At 41.7% G+C, this 19,588-nt stretch overlaps 2 protein-coding genes across 3 annotated transcripts in view; one reads left to right on the forward strand and one right to left on the reverse strand.

Annotated features, from left to right (window-relative positions):
* Positions 1-19,588, reverse strand: part of atp5fa1 (ATP synthase F1 subunit alpha) — a 126,723-nt gene that overhangs the window by 24,664 nt on the left and 82,471 nt on the right. The gene's annotated exons all lie outside the window — the stretch shown is intronic.
* ark2ca (arkadia (RNF111) C-terminal like ring finger ubiquitin ligase 2Ca) lies at positions 1,831-19,361 on the forward strand. Of its 2 annotated transcripts, none has more exons than XM_083983512.1 (8): positions 1,831-1,955; positions 9,618-9,918; positions 11,103-11,228; positions 11,375-11,504; positions 12,647-12,751; positions 13,068-13,163; positions 13,292-13,392; positions 15,025-19,361. In XM_083983512.1, the coding sequence occupies exons 1-8, from the start codon at positions 1,895-1,897 to the stop codon at positions 15,140-15,142; spliced, it is 1,038 nt and encodes a 345-aa protein (XP_083839638.1). In that variant the 5' UTR covers positions 1,831-1,894; the 3' UTR covers positions 15,143-19,361. The 2 variants fall into 2 exon arrangements, with proteins under 2 accessions (XP_083839638.1, XP_083839639.1); XM_083983513.1 differs by having other exon boundaries at positions 13,071-13,163.

The following is a 19,588-nucleotide window of genomic DNA, read 5'->3' on the forward strand; positions in this document are numbered from 1 at the left end:
ACTGGCAGCAGGCTCAACAGTCCACAAACTTAGGCCGATGGTTGGCTTGGTCTGGGTTGTGTGTGTCTCATGCAATATGGCTCTTTGACACAGACCAAGCTGGCGGATGGGGAGGCTGCATGGGGTACGGATCCTAGTCATGGTCAGTGTGTTGCGAGGACAAGAAAAAGGCGGCGACGACAAGGCCGTGGTCTCCCTCAGAGAGCTGGAGACAGCGTGGCCTTGGGCTCGGCCATGTGCTATTTCAAAGCTCAGACCATTAGCCCTGTGGCAGTAATTATTTCAGTACCTGTTCAGAAGGTCAAAGATCCCACACATCAACTGCTTTTACTTCATTTTCTCCTGGCCACCCTGTCGGCTTTGTTGCAGCAGCACATTAAAACTTTATCTCTTCTACTGGCCCTTTTCACTGCAGCTATTTTTGACATTTTATAGCAGGGAAAAAAACAAAGGTGGGACTAATTTTGTTAGTCAGTTCCATCAGGTGTCCAAGTAAAATCCATGCAGCAAAGTCAGCGTGCATGTTATCATGTTTTAATGCTGTTAGTTTTACATAAACAAAGCCTATAATGAAAACAGCATGATTTCATAATTTTGGCATCATACTACGGTATGCCTTAAATCTCTATGACAAGCATTCAACTAGATATATGAGAAAATGGGAAATGGAGAAGATGATTATGGTCATTTGAGTAGTGAAACCAACATCAGACACATGGGAGAGAGTGTGGGTCATACTGTATGTGAATGTTACATATATTTCGGAAATGTCAGAAAATAACAGTGTTTTGGGAACTTATAAAGGGACTGTTACACTAAGTATTAGGATATAAGAGCCCTACGAGTTGTATGGCAGCTCCATGGAGGTATGTGTAAAAGGGAGCAGTAGATCTTGTTAAAATAGGCTACCTAGGCTACTGTTAGCAGCTTATATAGGCCCTATAAAAACTATTACAAGGAACCGTGGGACAGTAGGCCTTGAACCACAATAAAGGACCATTGACCAATATATCTAACAATCACCGAAGAAATGAACAAAATGGAAAACTTGAGATTTAATGAAGCACAACTAGATAAAAAAAACTGATGACATGGATTGGCTATATCTAAAAAGGAGAACTTGGACTGAATGATGAATGAATAGGGTAGCCTACTTTTGTTAGGGCGAGCCTACATGTCTATGTTTATCTTGTGTTTTTTTTGTAGGCTATAATCTTGTGTGAATGAAGGTTTAAGTGGGGAAAAAAATTATAATATTGGGATTGCTATCAGTGTTCATGACCCCTAATGTCAGATTATGATAAGATTGTAGGCTATGTGTTTATATCCACTTCTGTGATACAGAGATTTAGCTAATTGTCATTTCAAAGTGACCTACCTAGCTCCTCTTTATGACACGTAGGCTACATGCCAGAGCTGAGTAAACAGTATGAGGGTGTCATGTTTACTTGGAAGGAGAAGCAGAGAGGTCCAGCAGCACTAACTAACTACGGTAAGTATCTTATCCGGCCTGGTTGGTTGGTTGGTTGGTTGTGGAGCAGCAGAAGGAGGTGGAGGAGGAGGAGGAGGATTCATTCTGCCATGGAGGAGGGGGGGCAGACAGACAGACATTCCCGCCCCGGCGCTCATCCCATTGGCGGGGCTGGCTTCCAGAGCCGGAGGGTCCTGCTCGGAGGGGTCCGGTGATTGGTCGTCCGGGGTGTGCGTGTGCAAGCAGCGCAGCCTGTCCGGTTTGAATGTGCAGCAAAGGGAGGGAGGGAGGTAGATAGAGAGGGAGAGAGAGAGGGGGGGGGGGGACTAACTTACTGGAGGGGAGGGGATCATTTCCATGGACCATCTGTCTCTGGCTGCTGGCTGCCCACACAACAAAGAAGCAGGAGAAGAAGGACCCAGGATGGTGTTAGTACATGTTGGATATCTGGTTCTCCCCGTCTTCGGCTCAGTTAGAAATAGAGGTATGACTAGCTGTATGTTTTATTTTTAACTACTATTTTCATTTTATTTGATTTCTATCCTAACCCAAAACAAAATTTCACCGCGTCTCTTCCTTTTTTTTCCTCTCTCTTTTTTTTAAATGTCTTCTCCTCTAATCTAAACGATGTAAACAGCTGACACCTGCTAGCAAAGCAAAAAGCGAGCACAACGATATTAGCGACAGTTACGTTAACGTTAGCTTGTCGATTCGAATTTCGAACCTCATAACCGAACCTAACCGTAGCGTCGCGTGCCGTGCCAGTATTCTTAGCAACCAAGTTGAAAACGTGGTAACGGTGACTGACTGACTGACTGACTGGCTGAACCGAGGCATTTAATCTTCTCCGACCGAGGGGGAGCAGCGGCAGCCACGGATATACGGTAGTACTAGTAGTAGTAGTGTGTGTTAGGTTTATGTTTCAGGGGCCTGTTGTGTTGTTCGCAGCACCAAAACCAAATCACCGCAGCTGTCAAATGGCAGCCCCGCTTGCTTTTTCGCCCCCTCTTTTTTTTTCATCCTGAGCGGCGGCGGCGGTGGCGGTGGCTATAACGCGGTCCTGTCTGCCCCGTCCTCCACTGCGGCGTGTTTACGTGCTGCTGCTGCAACCGGAGCTAGTTACATTACATTACACTAACTAAAAACGATACCAGCTGCTCGTGTAGGTTAGGTTATATATCCGTGTAATAGATAATAATGAGGATGACTATAATCTCCACAACTCTTGTCTGGATTTGTCTTGTATTTGCAATGCAGGCAGCTGACAACAACATGACAAGGGGGCTGCTGTTTGCCCCTTTGTGTGGCAACAACTGGCATCCATTTCTGCGCTCACTTTTATTATCACTTGATATCCAATTAACGCCCCCCCCCCCCCCCTTCCCCCCTCCCCCCAAACCCCCCCCCCATTTGACTCAGGCAGTGTAATAATATTAGCTGTATTAGCTCAGATACCTCATTAGGAGGACCTACTGTAAACAAATAGATGGGCTGTAAAAGAAAAAGGAAAAAAAAATGTGGACATTTTTTTTTAAAGCACCAAACCTTAGAACAAAGAATAAAACAGGTTTTAATCCGACGAAAAGCGACACAAAAACAGACAAACAAACAAACGCAACCAGCAAATCACTTGAATGTGAACAGCATAAAGGCGAATGATCACATCCTGATTCAGCTGTATAGCTCAAATACCTCAGATTAGGACGACCTACTGTAAATAAATAAATGGGCTGTGAGAAAAAAAAAAGAAAAAAGAACCAAACCTAAAAAACAAAAGATGTTTTCATCCGATGAAAAGCGACAAACAAACAAACAGACAAACGCAACCCTGCACATCACTTGAACGTGAACAGCATTGAGGCGAATAAATAATCACATCTGTTCAATTGGGCACAGTTAACAATAACATCATCCTCCATTGCAGTAGGCTATCTGTGTTGATTATGTAATAATAATAGTACTATTAATAATAATATTAATAATAATAATTTGACGTGCATTGTTAAAACTACATGCAGTAGCACCAATGATTTCATTGTGCTTTTATTTGTGTTCTTTTTTCCTGTTCCATAGTATCGAGGCTGGCTCTACATTCCGCATTTCTCAGACCTTTGTCCCCCTCCATTGTGTAGCTAACGATCATCTGCTGCTGTCTGCCGTAGCCTCTGCCTGTTCTCTGCATCTAGCTGTATTGTGAACCCCTTCTTCCTCATTTCCTCTTTCCATCTGAAGACGACATTGGCATTAAAACCGAGTTCCCACTCATACCGTATCCTTCTGTGTAACAGACTAAAGAATAACACCTTCTGTAGAGAAAACAGTTTGTCTTTATTTATACCTGTCATGTTGCTCTTTAGTGAATAACCCATTTTGTAGCATTAGACTTTACTACAGACTGTCATTGTGATTCTCCCATTCAGTGTGGATAGACTACATTCTGCTGTAAATTTCTGTAAAGTGGATACATTTTGATACCTCCCCCCCACACCCCCCCTGATTCGATTACAGCCAGGCTTGATCGAACTCTATTGAATATTGTCTCCATCCTCCCTTATATTTGCAAAGGTGCATTGTACTCGGCTTTCGTATGATCACCTTCTCTAAATCACTGTTGACCAGTAATCCCGTTATCCTAACATTTGCCAATTGGCCAATACACCCACCCCCCCTCCGCCCCCCTGCACTTGTGAAATCACAGTAATTTGTGTGATGTTATTTTCACCTTTGATGGTCCACTGCACCTGCTATAGTGGCATCCAAACGGCTGGTCATAATCCTATCCATGTGTGAAAGCCTTTGTTCCTGCAAGCTGAATTGATTTTGTCAGTCACAATAAATTGGCGAGACTCAGGTCTAACTCATCTTGCCATTTTGAAAATCTACCCCCGCCTCCCCCCCCAACACACCCCGTATCATTCACAGCCCCCCTCTCTCTCTCTCAGAGACTTTTCCTCAGACACCTCCAGAATGCTATCCATTTTACAGGGATGTGTATATCCTGCACTGCTGTAGAAACTCCTTTTTAGATTCAAAATGTCTTTTTATTCTTTGGTTGTGGTTTTTTCTACCTTATGTTCTTGTATTAGATCCTAATGCATGGTCATTTTATACTTTTGTTTTTCCACATTGAACAGCAGATTCCAATGTAATCTTTGTGTAGAGATGTCCCTGCTGTACTGAAATGTGCTATAAGCATACACATCTACTCATTGGATGCTGCTTCTGTTCTGTTAACCCTACAGAGAGCATGGTCGGGCCTTGCCTTTGGTCTTAATTTGCATGTTATAATTGTTCTGTAGGACTTATTACTCTTATTATTACTATTATTACACAGTGCCACACATCCTAATATTTTCCAATAAAGACTGTAGTTTTCTTCCTAACCTTCAGTGTGCTTTTTGCTGATTTCCATGTGTTCCTCCCCTCCTCCCTCCACACTGTGCTGTCACTGAGACGGTCCCCTCACTCTATATGTGCTCTCATTTCTCAGCTGTCTTTGACAGAGTTTCTTCAAGTTGCAGCTCTGCTTAGTTTGGAGTAGGGGCAACCAAATTTTCTCTCCATTTAAAAAGAAAAAAGAAGCATGTTTATAGTGAAACACACCGGCATTGGTATTTAATGTTACACGCTGTCATTTCCTCCTATTCCATACACTATTGTTTATAAAACGAAACACAGCCTCCCTCACATCCACTCATTGGTGTTCATTGGTGTTGAGTTAACATTGGAACCACATTGGGCGATATGGATAAACTCCGCTATCATGGTATATATCTAATTTTCTTTTGGCATATCGATGTATGTTGTGATGTACTGTCGTCAGTTTTCGATTGAGAAACAGTTTTTTAAAACAACCAGAGAGGAATGAATTAGCCAATTGATTCAAAATGAAAAGAACAAAAAAAATTAAGGTACTTCCAACATGCTGATGCAAAAATCATGTTAAACCTGTTGTGTTTGATTTATAGCATTGCCTAAAACGGCCTAATACACCTTAAGGGTCGACCAGCAGACAACTATATGTTCACCTCAAATCAAATCAGATAGGATTTTTCCTAAATTATCCAACTATTCCTTGGAAGAGTCTTCAAATGTGAAGCAAAATGAGAAAAATCAGCTTGGTTCAAACACAAAATTGTGACTTTTTTTTCTATGTATGAAGGTTTTATATCTGTGTCTCTGTGTCATGTTGAAACCATTGGGCTCTTTTCGTTCGGTTATTTTGCTGATAAGTAGCACAAAAGACCTTGGCACATTTATACATTCAAAAGCAGCAAACAGGGAGTTTTCATTTGTCAGATTAAATTCCTTTAGTCATCCACTGGCATGTTTGTAACTTCTGACAACAGCGTAACAAAACCCAATGTTTCACTGTGCAGATAAATCTTTTGATTCTTTATTGCAGGGCGTCCTCCATGAAATGAAAATGCTGACATTAAGTTTGTTAGTAAAAGATGATAATATTATTGCACTATAGGTTGACTAGCTTGCAAAATTTTTACAAGGTTTCTTAGCTCTATTTTTTTTAAATGTAAAGTTTATTATGTAAAGCTTCTTCTCTGAAAAGTTTAGAAGTAGGGCAGTCGGTCACAACACGTAGCACCGGCTCTGGTGTCATCAATTTTGGGGGTATTTAGCTGCAAACTTTAAATATAGATTCAGCAATTCAAGGAGTTTTAACGTGTAGGACTCGAGCCACTTGAGCCCTACATCTGTTCACAATGTCAGAAATAGTGGAGAGTTATTTATGTGCACGCATAAGGTGTGTCCGTGAAATAGCCATATGTGCTTTGGCAGCTATTGCCACCTGCTACAGCAGCAACAGACTTTTATAATAACATGATGGCTGGCTATATGTTTAAAACACAGTAGCTGCACTGGCACAGACCGCATTAACATCAGATGTTTTGTCTTCCACTGTGTGTACACACCCTTGTCCTTATTTGACCCATGTACAGAGAATCAAGGTCAGTGAGCAGCGTGCATGCATGAGCCGTCTCGAGCAAATCTGTATGCACATTTTCAGCCCCGACTGTACAGCGCAAGAGGTTTATTTCTCTCCTTAGGCCCATGCACTCTGTAAATTGTGAGTCTGCAAATCAGCAATAAGAGCTGGTGTGGTGATGATGATGATGATGAAAAAAACCGCATAATACATGGCTCAGATACATGATGGAAGACCACCGGACTAGGCAGGAGACAGGATTACGTTAGAAAGGAGGTGTGATTGCAAAGCTGCAGTGATGACAGCAGGGGGGCGAGGAAGGGGTGAGGTGGGGGGGATGGAGAGAGAAAGAGAGAGAGATGGGTTTAATGTCAGACTGCTGCAGTCGCTGGTGGGCGGTGCTTATGGGCTGTCACTCACACAGGGACACCATGCTGCAGCCACACCGTGGGGGAGGGGCTGCTGCCTCTGTGCAGCAGCAGCAGCAGCTTAGGGGTGAGGAGGAGTGGGAAGAGGTGGATGGGAGTATGTGTGCGTGTGTGTGTGTGCATGCATGTGTGTGTGTTTGTGTGGATGGGTGGGGGTCTGCTCTATTCTGTTCTGCACCAATCGGGCATTTTATGTCTGTAAGTCAAAGTCGAAGCTGAGACAGAGTATAACGCTGCTGGCAGCTGCTCTGCAATATGTCAAATATTAATGTTGATGCTAGTAGAAGAGAGGCCCAGAGACAAATAATCAGACATTTTACTCTTGAGCTTCACACGCCGGACTCCAGTCTTACCAGGTCACAGGCTTTATACAAAAGTGACATGCAGGCAGCAGCCCTTGCCCCTTTTACCAAAAAACCGAACCACCGGTCTGCCATTTCTGCTCTACTTCCTCAGCCAAATGTTTTCAGCCTGCTCATGGCTCTCAAGGTTCACTGGCTGTCCATGTCCAGAGGCTACATGCAATGAAGCAAAAAAAAAAAACAACAGTGACATGCAAATACGCTACGTCATGTTAGTAATAGTCAAAGAAATAGTTTGACATTTTGGGACAGACCATTTATTTGCCATCATGTGGAGAGCAACTGGTTAGCTAGGTCAAGCACAGAGCGTGAAGACAGGAGGAAACAGCTAACATTACATTTAACTACACCTAGCAGGAGCTCTGAAGCTCACTGAATTAAATGTAATGTTGTTTAATTTGGACAAAAGCCATTCACTTTGGTTTTTATGAGTTTTGTAACTGCTATACAAAGCTACTCTGGCTGTTTCCCACTGTTTTGAGCCTTTGTGCTGAGCTAAGCTAAGCTAACCAGCTGCTGACTTGCATTTTAAAGGATAAACCACCTGAGAGTTGTATCACAATACATACATCTATTTTCTTACTTGACAAACTATTTCTTTACGTTAAAATCAATATTTACAATTCACATTTTGAAGAGATCCTGAGTTTAAACTGACTGAAAAATGATACAGACGATAATTTGTAAAATTACATCTCAAGTCAGTGAACCATCATCTGTTAATTACATTTGGCAGCGAATGCTAAATATATCACAAACCATTAACTAATAGCTAAATCCTCCCACTTGCTCATATTAGACATAGGGTGTCACTCCATATTACTGTTTAGCAAGTCAAGTCCAGAACTAATCTGTGTGATTCTGCTTGAAACTGTAGACACAACAGCAGATAAGATAACAAATAACAAGAAGGGGGATAATATATATTTTTAAAGCCATACAAAGAAATCCAATATGCTCTATAAAGAGTCCCATCATCCACTCCCTGCTGTCTGCCTCCTGCTCCAAACGCCCAGTGGGTTGTAATGGGAACCCGAAGTAGTAATGGTTTGCCACCACCTCGCCCTTCGCCCAGCCCTCCTTTATTGTGAGCTCAGTAATTTGTATTGATTGTTTTGTGCAAGTCAATACGGAGGTGATTCAGTTTGACTACCACACAATATCTCTCCCAATGTCTCGTCCACCTCTAATGGGAGGGGTGGGATGGGGTGGGGGGAGGGTAGAGAATAGATGGAGGCAGATAATCTTTTGAGCCCACCTCTGTTGCTGTGGTGCCTGACTATCATCAGATTTTTAATGAGAAAATCTACCGTGCTCCTTTAAAAAAACAAAAAAAACAACAACCACAATACAAAACCTAAATCTATTCAATTGACTGAGTGATGATGGAGCACAGACAACCCCTCGCTGCTGTAGATCCTCCTCGGAAACTCCCCGGGCTGTTAGTGAAGATCCATCCATCCTCCCCGCTGGCTATACTATGGCAAGTGGACAGGCAGGCCACTGGGTGCAATCTGTCTGTGGGTTTAGATTGTGCTCCACGGGGGTCTCACTGTTTGTGTCATCCATCTGCTGTTTTGTCTGTCTTGTCATGTCTTTTCCTGTGTCAAATCTCCCTATTATTATGTTCTCCCAATGTCATCTGTTGTTAAATGTTTTTAAATGTAGCCTACTTGTTGTGTGTGAGAGAGAGAGAGAGGGGGAGCCAGAAAGGCCACATTTCTGTGTGAGTATGTGTTTGTCATTAGTGGTGGACAGTAACGGAGTAAATTTACTTGAGTATTAGATTTCTTTGGTACTTAATACTCTAACTTGATTACATTTCCGAGACAAATATTTTTACTTTTACTCAAGTTGATTTCTAGGAAGGCTGAAAAGTACTCGTTACTCTCAGGTCTGCTCTTTTTTTTCCTTCTAAAATAGCCTACTATTGAACACAAGCTGTGTTTGTCAAAGAAGGAAACCCTAACCCCTAAAAGCAGCACATCAGTGCAGGTGGTTTCAAAGAGTTAATTCTCAGAAACAAGAGTTAAAAGGTCCTTAAATTCATTTAGAAAAAAATATAGTAATTCATTGATGTGAAAAATAAGAAATTTACTCTTACTTTTACTTAAAGTAAATTTAAAAGCATGTAGGCCTACTTTTGGATACTTAAGTGCCTTTAAAAGCAAGTGCTCTTTTACTCTTACTGGAGTAACATGTCGACTGAGCTACTTTTACTTGTAACGGAGTAAATTTTGACCAGTAGTATTTGTACTCTTACTCAAGTACTGGGGTTGAGTACTCTGTCCATCCCTGTTTGTCACTGGTGTGTCTAGGGCTCTGGGTCTCTGTGGTGTCCGTCTTTGGGAGTAATCACAGTACACTATCCGGTTTTAATGAGTCTGATCGCTTGCATTTATTTCCTGTAGGAGCACACTTCACCAGGCATCATAACAGCCATGCTACCTCCTGCCGACACTTTCACCTGGGCGCTCCCCAGGCGCCCATCTCAGCCGAGTTCCCTCTAGGACACGCCAGCCAGCCCCCTCAGACGGGCCTGGCCACCCACCTGCCCCCGGCACACCATCCGCCCCTCACTGCCCTGCCTGCACACCCTCAGTTCCAGGATGTGCCGGGGCCTCCATTCCTACCTCAGGCCTTACACCAGCAATACCTCATCCAGCAGCAGCTTCTCGAAGCGCAGCACCGCAGGATCCTCCCGCACTCCAGGTAGAAACCACAACCATACACACATACAGGCAGGGTTGGGGAGTAAAGAATTACATGCAACAGCGTTACGTAATTTGATTACAAAATTTACATAATTGTAATCCGTTACATTCCTGGGGGAAAATGTGTAATTAAAGCAGAAGTAAGCAGAATGTTTTGTGTTAATATAAGTCATATATGGTTATATCTTCTGACGGCAATCACTTATATAGAGTGTTGGGTCCGAAACACGGGTCTGTCAGTCACTCTGCTCTGCTGTAAGCCGAGGAGAAAACTTTCCTTGTATCCTACAACCTTTATCCAATGAGGAGAGAGAACGGCATAAAGGGGCGGTCCTCTCTGTGTGTGCAGCCAAGGGATGCGCCTGAATGTGGTGACGTAGGGACGAGGGCGGGGACTGCTAACTCCATCGGCTGACAAGAAGTTAGCCAAAACGACCGGATCGCTTACTTCTGCTTTAAATTACATTTGCTTTTGGAAATTTCCATGATTACAATTTTGGAGATCGCTGCAAAAATTCAGATTTATCAAATAGTTTTTCTTCCAAAGCCGCAAGTTGGATGCTGACACTTCTGATTGGCTCTCTCTGGTTGTGAAAGTCTAGATGCATTATATTCTTCACTATTTTTCTTTATTTGTCTTGACCCGAACCTACTGTATAGCGTCAAATATGATGGGAGGCAAACACTTACTGTCTTTAACCCAACTGCATTTAGACACAAATGTGTGTTATGATTTTTATTCTTTGACACCAAGCAAAGGTGTTCACAGTTCTATTTTAAGTTTAATAGGGAGCAAACACTGATTGCATTTGTCTAAATTACTTTGACTGCTGTTAAAGTTTTGCAGATATGTTAAGATGATGATGATGATCTTGTGGAGTCTGTTATTACAGTATATTGTCTGACTTTATGTTGTCTATACTGCTGAAAGGGTTAACAATCAGGTCTTAACATGTTAAAATGGTTAGCAGCAGTTGAGAGCATTTATTCAAAGTTAAGATAAGTAATCAAAAATGTAATCAAATGCAATTAGTTTCATTACTTTTGAGAAATAATTGAAATAATTACACTAGTATTATATTTTCAAGAGGGTAACTTAATAGTAATCTTCCCAACACTGCATAAAGGTATATACACTACAGTGCACATAATACAAAGTTAAACATCACTGTCTTATTGCAGAAGAACCCAGGAGCGTATTCCCCTGAACCCTCACCGACTGCGTTCAGGCTACGAGTACTCCCCTCCCCTCCACGTTCCCCAGCCAATGACACAGCAGCCGCGGTACCTGGCCGAAGGCACCGACTGGTGAGTCACTGCTGGAGATTAACGAGAGTCCTGCGGGGTGGAGAAATTATCCCAGCGCTTTCATCTCTGCACCCATCTGCCCGTCTGTCACATTGCCCTAGCATGGGTGACAATGTTGATTTAACTGCCTGTCTGTCCGCCCGCAGGGATCTCAGCGTAGATGCCGGCCTCCCTCACCACCAGTACCAGCTCCAGCAGCTTCCACAGCACTATCAGCATTACCTAGCCTCCCCTCGAATGCACCACTTCCCCAGGAACACGTCATCTGCACAAGTGGTATGTTCATCACAGATGCTGCAGCTATTCTTTATTGTGAATTTTACTACCATGTTAGTTCTTTCAATAGATATCCTGGTAACCCACAATGCAACCTCTAGTCTGAAACTTGATAAACGTATTTCTCTTGGTAGCTTTAAGAACTTACTATCAAATGTTCTGCAGTAATTGTTTGATTGTATTTGTATATTTGTGTTGTGAAAAAGAGAGCTCGCTCTCAATTGACCTTCCCTGAATAAATAAAGGTGAAATGTAATGAAGTACAAATGCTAAGGGGAAACAAAAGGCTTTAAACAGCCTTGCACAAATTATTATTAACTTTAAAGGGATAGTTCAACATTTTGGCACATTGGCCCATTGCCATAATCCCTATAGTTTTGGGAGTAGGTTTGTTACCTTTAATTGCCAGTGCAAGCTATTTTTAGAACGGTGGAGCAGAGTTGCGAGCTGCTCAGAGCTACGCTACGGAGGCTAATGGGATTTCTTGGTTTCCCTCATCAAATATACACAATACAAATGTTACGAGATGGAGTTGTTTTCGAGGTAAATTCATGCAAAACTGCTGATGCGTGTTCCCGTCGGGGGCAGTTTTTCGGCAAGCAGTCTCTGATTTGCCTCGAAAACAACTTTCTGTTATTATCTCATAGCGTGGTGAATGTGCAGGTCACAACTTGTCCACGAGAGCGTTTTGGAGTTGTTGGATTGTGTATTTGATGTTTGAGTTTGATGAGGGAAACCAAGAAATCCCATTAGCCTCTGTAGTGTAGCTCTGCTCTGCGGCTCTGCTCCGCCGATCTAAAAATAGCTTGCACTGACATTTAAAGGTAACGAACCTATACTGCTAAAACTATAGGGATTATGGCAATGGGCCAATTTGCCAAAATGTTGAACTATCCCTTTAATGTGTAAAATTAGAGTTTCCCTATAGCTTTTACACAAATATCACATAACCAACCTTTGCCGCCGTAATCACTATAAAGTCTTGTAGGAATCTGTTTTTCATGATTGCGTCACCCTCCGTCTGGAACATGTGTTTACTTGCTTAACAATGCACACAAAGAAATGGAGGAGAAACAACATTTAGCTGCAGGATGGTGAGCTGCTGTGCTGTAATATGAAGAACTTTTTTTTTCTTTTGCTAGGTTGTGCATGAAATCAGAAACTACCCGTACCCCCAGCTGCACCTGTTGGCACTGCAAAGTCTGAATCCATCAAGGCATGCCACGGCTGTGAGAGAGAGTTACGAGGTAAATATATCTCCAGAAACATTTTTACATATTTTCCCACGGACCTAAACTTTAGACACTCACATCCTACCTTAACCACTGCTACTTTATACTGTATACTATTATGTCTTTCAAATAATCTCATGTTCATTTCAGTAGCTGCTCTAAAAAATGTAGATCTGTTTAAATTTAAATTCTTTCTCTAAACTCAAAAGGACTCAAACTGAGGTTCAAAGTTCATTCTTGAGCTGAGAAAAAACAGCAGACAAATCAACGTCCATTTAGTCCATAGCTGTTGTATGGGATTTTATTTCATTCCTTTTTATATTGCCTCCAGGAGCTGTTGCAGCTGGAAGACCGGTTGGGGAGTGTCAGTAGAGGAGCTGTCCAGACAACTATAGAGAGATTCACCTTCCCGCACAAATACAAGAAGGTGAGGGCCGATAAAAGCCATGACAGGATGTTAATAACTCTTGACACACTATAAACTATTGAATGTATTGACACTGGGGTTCAATGGCCTCATCTTTTGTCTCTGTGTGTAATCTGACCTGCGAACAGAGGAAGCCCCTGCAGCTGAAGATCGGGGAGGAGGAGGAAACAGACGTGGATGAGAAATGTACCATCTGTTTGTCCATGCTGGAGGACGGAGAGGACGTCAGGTGAGAAACCGCTGAGGGAAGCAGAATCTGACTCTTCCTGCTCTGAAACGTCACCTTTCATCAAAGAAAGTTCACACAGCACAGCACAGTTATAGCAAAGTAGATTATTAGAAGTTAAGTAAAGTATAAATTCAACATAATGTGGTAGTATTGACACCAGCCTACTAGCTTAGTTTAGCACAAATCCAGGAAGTGCTGGTTAAATGGCATCAAAATCCAGATACTAACCGGTAGGCCTACCTGACCAACACATTAAAGGAGAGGTCCGGTAATTTTCTAAATAACGCTCTACAGCTCTAGGTCCCCGAGTGTGACCATAGGAAAAGACCTGAGAAAAATCTGTGCAGCCAGGACCTAGCCCTCATCCTGCTAGCTGCGTTACACTGCAGTTAAACAGTGAAGTAATGGGGGCAGAACTTTAAACCCGTGACTTTGGCCTCTATTATGCTCAAAATATCACTACACGTGCTTTGCAACATCCACCAGTGCCTCGCCACACAACACTGACTGTGCATAAACTGTGTGAGCAGTGCTATATGTGTGTTTTTTGTCACGTAGCTCTGTTCATGCTAGCTTCCTTGGTAGACCTTACTAGTCGACTGTCGAACGCATGCCCAGTCGGCATCGGTGCAGAAAGTGGAAGAAGTAGAATAATTATGTCTGGATGTTGAAGAGATGGAGGAACATTTTGAATTTGATGGTCGGGTGTGTTTATTCTAACCAGAATATACAGATGAGGAGCAGTCTTCATTGATATGGAAACAATCCAGAGCTCGACAGTCGACTAGTAAGGTCTACCAGTGAAGCCAGCATGAACAGAGCTAGTTCAAATTTACCACACAAATACACTGCAAAAACTCAAAATCTTACCAAGAATATTTGTCTTATTTCTAGTCAAAATGTCATTTCTAGTCAAAACAAATCTCATTATACTTAAAATAAGACTCATCACATTAAAAAGTAGCTTGTTTTTAGACACTTTTTACTTCTTTCAAGCATATTTTTACTTGGAATAAGTAGAAAAATCTGATAGTGGGGCAAGTTTTTCTTTCTTATTAAAAGCACAAAAATATTGCTTTCACTGGCAGATTTTTCTACTTATTTCAAATGAAAATATGTTTGAAACAAATGGAAATGATCCAAAAACAAGTTCTATTTTAGGTGATTAGTTTGGACTAGAAATGAGACATTTTGACAAGAAATAAGATTTTGAGTTTTTGCAGTGTAAGATTGGTATGAATCTTCTCATCTCATTCTCTAAGTGGATAAACATGTTTGGAAGGACACAGACTTTGACATGCATTGAAAACCAAGTTGAGGGTAAAGGGAGGGAGGTTTGAGGAGACGAAGGAGACCCCTGTGCCCTAAGATGAGGACGACAGAGAGTCAGTTTACAGCATACGGAGTCTCAGCTGTCTGAGAGGGAGTGTAGGATTCACGACTCGACAGAAGTTGTCTCTACATGCCTGAATGAACCAAATTAACTCCCTGCAGGTTTCAGAAGTTGCTTGCGAGCCAGTACAGCGTTTGCACGGGGACACTCGTGCTCGCTGCCAATGTGAATCAACATTGACCCCGTGTGTCTCTCTTCTGTCTCTCTCTCTCTCTCTCTTCTCTCTCTCTGTCCTCCAGGAGACTGCCCTGCATGCACCTATTCCACCAGGGCTGCGTGGACCAATGGCTGGCCACCAGCAGGAAGTGTCCAATCTGTCGAGTTGACATCGAAACACAGCTGAACCCTGACAGCTGATGAGATTCAGCCCCCCCCTCTCCTCTCCCCTTCCTCTCCTCTCCTCTCCTCCCTTCACACTCTCCTTGTCAATCACCCTTGTGTGGTTCCTGCTTTTTCTTCCACCCCGGCCCTCTCTCTCTCTCCCTCTCTCCCTCTTCCTCTTCCTCCCTCTCTCTCTCCCCCCCTCCCGTTGGGTGCTTTGCCAAATGTCTCCAGACTTCATGTGACATCACCACCCTTCTGACTCACGCTTTACTGAGCCAAGCCAGGATAACTAACTGCACGAGAGGCCGCAAGGGACTCTCTTTATATAGAAGCACATCCCTCTGGAAGCAAAAGACACGCAAACACACACACACACACACACACAAACACACAAACACACACACATACATACTCATGTACACAGGGTTTACTTGTAGCTTGCTGGTCATAAAGTGGGGTGTTGTTGCTGTTGTGGTGTTGTACTGTAGGTAGCCCTGGGCTGTGTAGCATGTCCTTAAAGCCATGACTTAATGTCCTGAGAGTGGAAAACACATAATAACCCCACACTGAGCTGAGCTGGCTACTTTCTCTCTCTCTATCTCTCTATCTCTCTATCTATCTATCTATCTATCTATCTTACACTTCTGTCTTTCCAAACACACTCCAATCAATCAAAAACCAATCTTCTGCCACATAAGAAAGCTTAACAGAAACTAAATGCTCTGATGCCATGTTTACCTAAAGATCATTTGTGGTCGTAGTAGAGTAGCAGTAACCAACAAGTGATATCTGGTGCGGCGTCGTCGCCTCCTCGGTTGGAAGGGGAGGCGGCAGCACCGGCTATTAGCTGATGTTTTAATTCTATCATGCAGCTTTGACATTTTGCAATACAAGTTGTACATTTATGTTGGGTTGGTGTCGATCGTGAGTAGGTCTCTGTTTCGCTGCCGCAGACAAAACCGAGCCCAGCGATCCGAGTCGTTGTGTGTTTAAAATTTAACAATAGGTAGAAAGTGTTTTTATTTTTTGGTTTGTTTGTTTTTTTTCTCTTTTTTTTTTTTTTACCAAAATGCATTTTGTCACAGTAGCTTGAACCTGACGTGCAGGTTCATGTGTGTGTGCTCTGCCCTGCTGTGTGTGACTTCAAGAATGTGTCTAACAAAGGTGTATGTGCGTGTGTGTGTGGCTGTGTGTGTTGAAAAAGTGCAAATGTGAGTGTGTTTAAAGGGTTTCAGGCAACACTTAGACTCAGTGTAGATTAATAGTGTGGCCACTGGAGTGCTTATACAACACAAAGCCAAAAAATAAGAAAAAATAAAGGGATGAAAAAAAAAGGAAACTAAAACCTAATGCACTGCAGAGGGAGAGGTGGGAGGAAGATTTTCGCTGCCTGCCCCCCCATCCCCCCCCACTTGTACCTGCATCCTCATCTGGCGCGGGGCCCGTGGCAGAACAGTGTGTACTAAAAAAAAATGCATGTTTCATCGTCTTGGACTTGGCTGTTAAAAAGGTACTGAGATGGCCGTGCATGACTTAGTTAATCTGAGCTGTGACTATCTTCTCAACCCTAACAATGAAACAAACAAACAACAAAAAAAAAAAAGAGCACGGTGTCAGCGGCTGCTCCCCCTGACGTGTAGCGTGTGTGTTCATCCTGTCCCCCCTTTGGTGGCAATGATGAGATCCTCTCTTCGATGTTTAACCTTATTGCCTAAAGAACAAGCACATGTGACAATAGTTACAGCAACAAGAGTTGTTTTCTTCTTTTTTTTCTCTTTTGTTTTTGGTTTTTTTCCTCCTTGGTATTGCATTTGCGTTGGTTTATATTTAGGTATAGATTCATGCAGTGTTTCAGCAGAGAGAGAGAAGAGAGAGGAGCTTGCGTATTGATCTTGTTGTATTTGTGTGACAGACCTCCCCTCGTGGTTGCTATGCTGGTTGCTATGCTGTATTGCTAGAACATGTAGAACGTGGTGCGACGGAGGCAGCCTCCCTCTCACAGTGCACACAGACAGACAACGAGATGACACGACAGCAGGGAAACATTCAGGCTGTTCAAACAACCAATTTTCACTCCTCTTTTTTTTTTTTTAAAGCAAAAACAAAAAATCTTTTTGGTCGTTATACCCTTCATGTCGGCTCGTCATCTCCAGCTCCACAGGGCCGTGCGTTAATGTGCGCTGCCCCTTTAGGACCCTCACTGTCCTATGCACTGTGATAGTAAAGGATAAGTACTTGGCCCCCTCGGGGTCTCCTTCAGCCTCGAGGGGCCGAGGATCAATCAACAAGGACCCCTTCTCCCCCCTGTCTTGTGCACTGCCAGTGTTGACACTGCCTCCTCTGTAGTGGAGTCATCCGTGATGAAGTTTTCATAGTTTACACAGGGTGTTGTCAGTTGAGATGCCTTAAGTATTTAACAATCATAATTTATTACTAACTGTAGATATTGTGGGTATGTATTTAATTTTGTATAGTTTTTTGGGAGCGACTGAATCATAATTTATTTATTTAGAAATAACACAAAAATGCTATGAAAAAAAACTATTACCTCATTTTTGCATTGTTTTAAATGGGAATGCTTTGCATGCAGTTGTACTTTTTGAAACACTAAAAAGTTAAAGAAAAAAAAAATTAGCCCTGCTGTTTGATCTCCACAAGCTGGCTGTGCGATGTTTACTGTCCAAGGCTGAGCTACTGAGCCCGCTCTTCGTCTCTCTCTTTCTCTATCTATCTATCTATCTATCTATCTATCTATCTATCTATCTATCTATCTATCTATCTATCTATCTATCTATCTATCTATCTATCTATCTATCTATCTATCTATCTATCTATCTATCTATCTATCTATCTATCTATCTATCTATCTATCTATCTCATGTGGTGCTGTGGATCTTGGTTACATTCCATTCAATGCAATTTCTCTGATCCCCCATGCTGTGATGTAGTGGACAAACTGCAATGAAGTGAATTGGTTTTAGTTTGTGATTTCTTTCTTTCTTTCTTTTTCTTTTTTTTTTGTTTTGCACTCACTTGTTAAAATATGGGAACCCTCTCACTGGCAAAAAAATGGTAGTTTAGATAACTTAATATTATCACTATGAACTCTGGCTTTTGTTTTTTCTTGTTTTTTAAATGCTCTGCTTCTCACAATGCACTATGGGTCTTAATAATGATCATCTGTGAAGCATGTTCCTTCGCTTTAACTCTTTGTATCTCTCTTTTGAGTTTCGTCTCTGGTGTTTCTCTTCAGTTCTTTTTACAGAATAGTTTGTAGACTTAAGCATAACAAGTGCCTCGCTTTAAGTGTTAGGAGATATTTCCATATTACTGACACCATTAATACGTAACAATCAATCCATGAAGCCACCATGCCTTATTGGTTGCATAATTAACAAAAAAAAAAGAAAAAGGATGGGTCATGATGAAGGAGCTGAGAAAATATTTGACAGGAGTTGACAAAAGCCATTTTCCTCAACAAAAAAAAAAAAAAAGAAAAGAAAAAAGTCAAACTTTCCAAAACAGGTGTCGGTTTGTAGAAGTGAAGCATCACATACTGTGGAAATAGTTCTGACTACAAGGAGGCATGTTTCACTGTGGGCTTTACAAATATAACTCTTCCTTTACTTCATGTCTCTGTTCTGTTTATCTTCTATCTCCTATTCTCTCCACTTCTTCTTTTCGTCGCTGTTTTGTTTTACCGTCCATCCCTCCTCTCAGAATCTATCCTCCGTTTCCTTTTACAGTCTATAAGGAAGGCAAGGATTTTAAAGCACAACCTTTTTCTAAAAATGCATGTTTTCTCAGGTTTCAATATAGTCTCAATGGTTTAATAGTATATGGTGAAAATATATACAAAGAATATAACAGAAAAAAAAAAATATTAATTTTGTTGCTGCTTGAATCTGAAAAACAAAACTGAAGAGAAAATCCCAAAAAGTGCCAGTGAAAGGGCTGCCGCCATCCTTGTATGAAAATCTGCTGTTTAGCTGTGACTGCGCAATGTTTTTCAATATAGGATATTTTATCTGAAAATAGAACTATTTATCATTAATATTAAAGCAATAGCGCATTAATGGTGATGAGTGTGTTGATGAAGAAATGGATGAGCATATTATGGGTAAATGTTAGATTCACATTTGGTGGAATTTTGTACTTTATTTATTATTACTACTAATAATAATGATAATGATTTCAAAACTTGCATTGCTAAACCCAAACTGTTCTGTTTTGGTTTTTTTAATTTGAATTTTATTTCATGGCTTGTATATTATCCTTTTGTATGTGCTCTTTTTGTAATAAATTGGATAAAATAGACTTGTTTTGGACTTTTAGATTTTTCTTTCAACTTTAATGATCTCGACTTTTTCCCCCCTAAGATATGAAAAGAGTTTGACCCTTTGATCCTTAAGAGCCTGTTATTAGATCAAAATGTAGTCTCAGATCAGGAGGAAATATTCTTGTTGTATTGGCATCAAT

The sequence above is a fragment of the Trachurus trachurus genome, assembly GCF_905171665.1.
Source record: "Trachurus trachurus genome assembly, chromosome: 12".
NCBI lineage: Eukaryota > Metazoa > Chordata > Actinopteri > Carangiformes > Carangidae > Trachurus > Trachurus trachurus.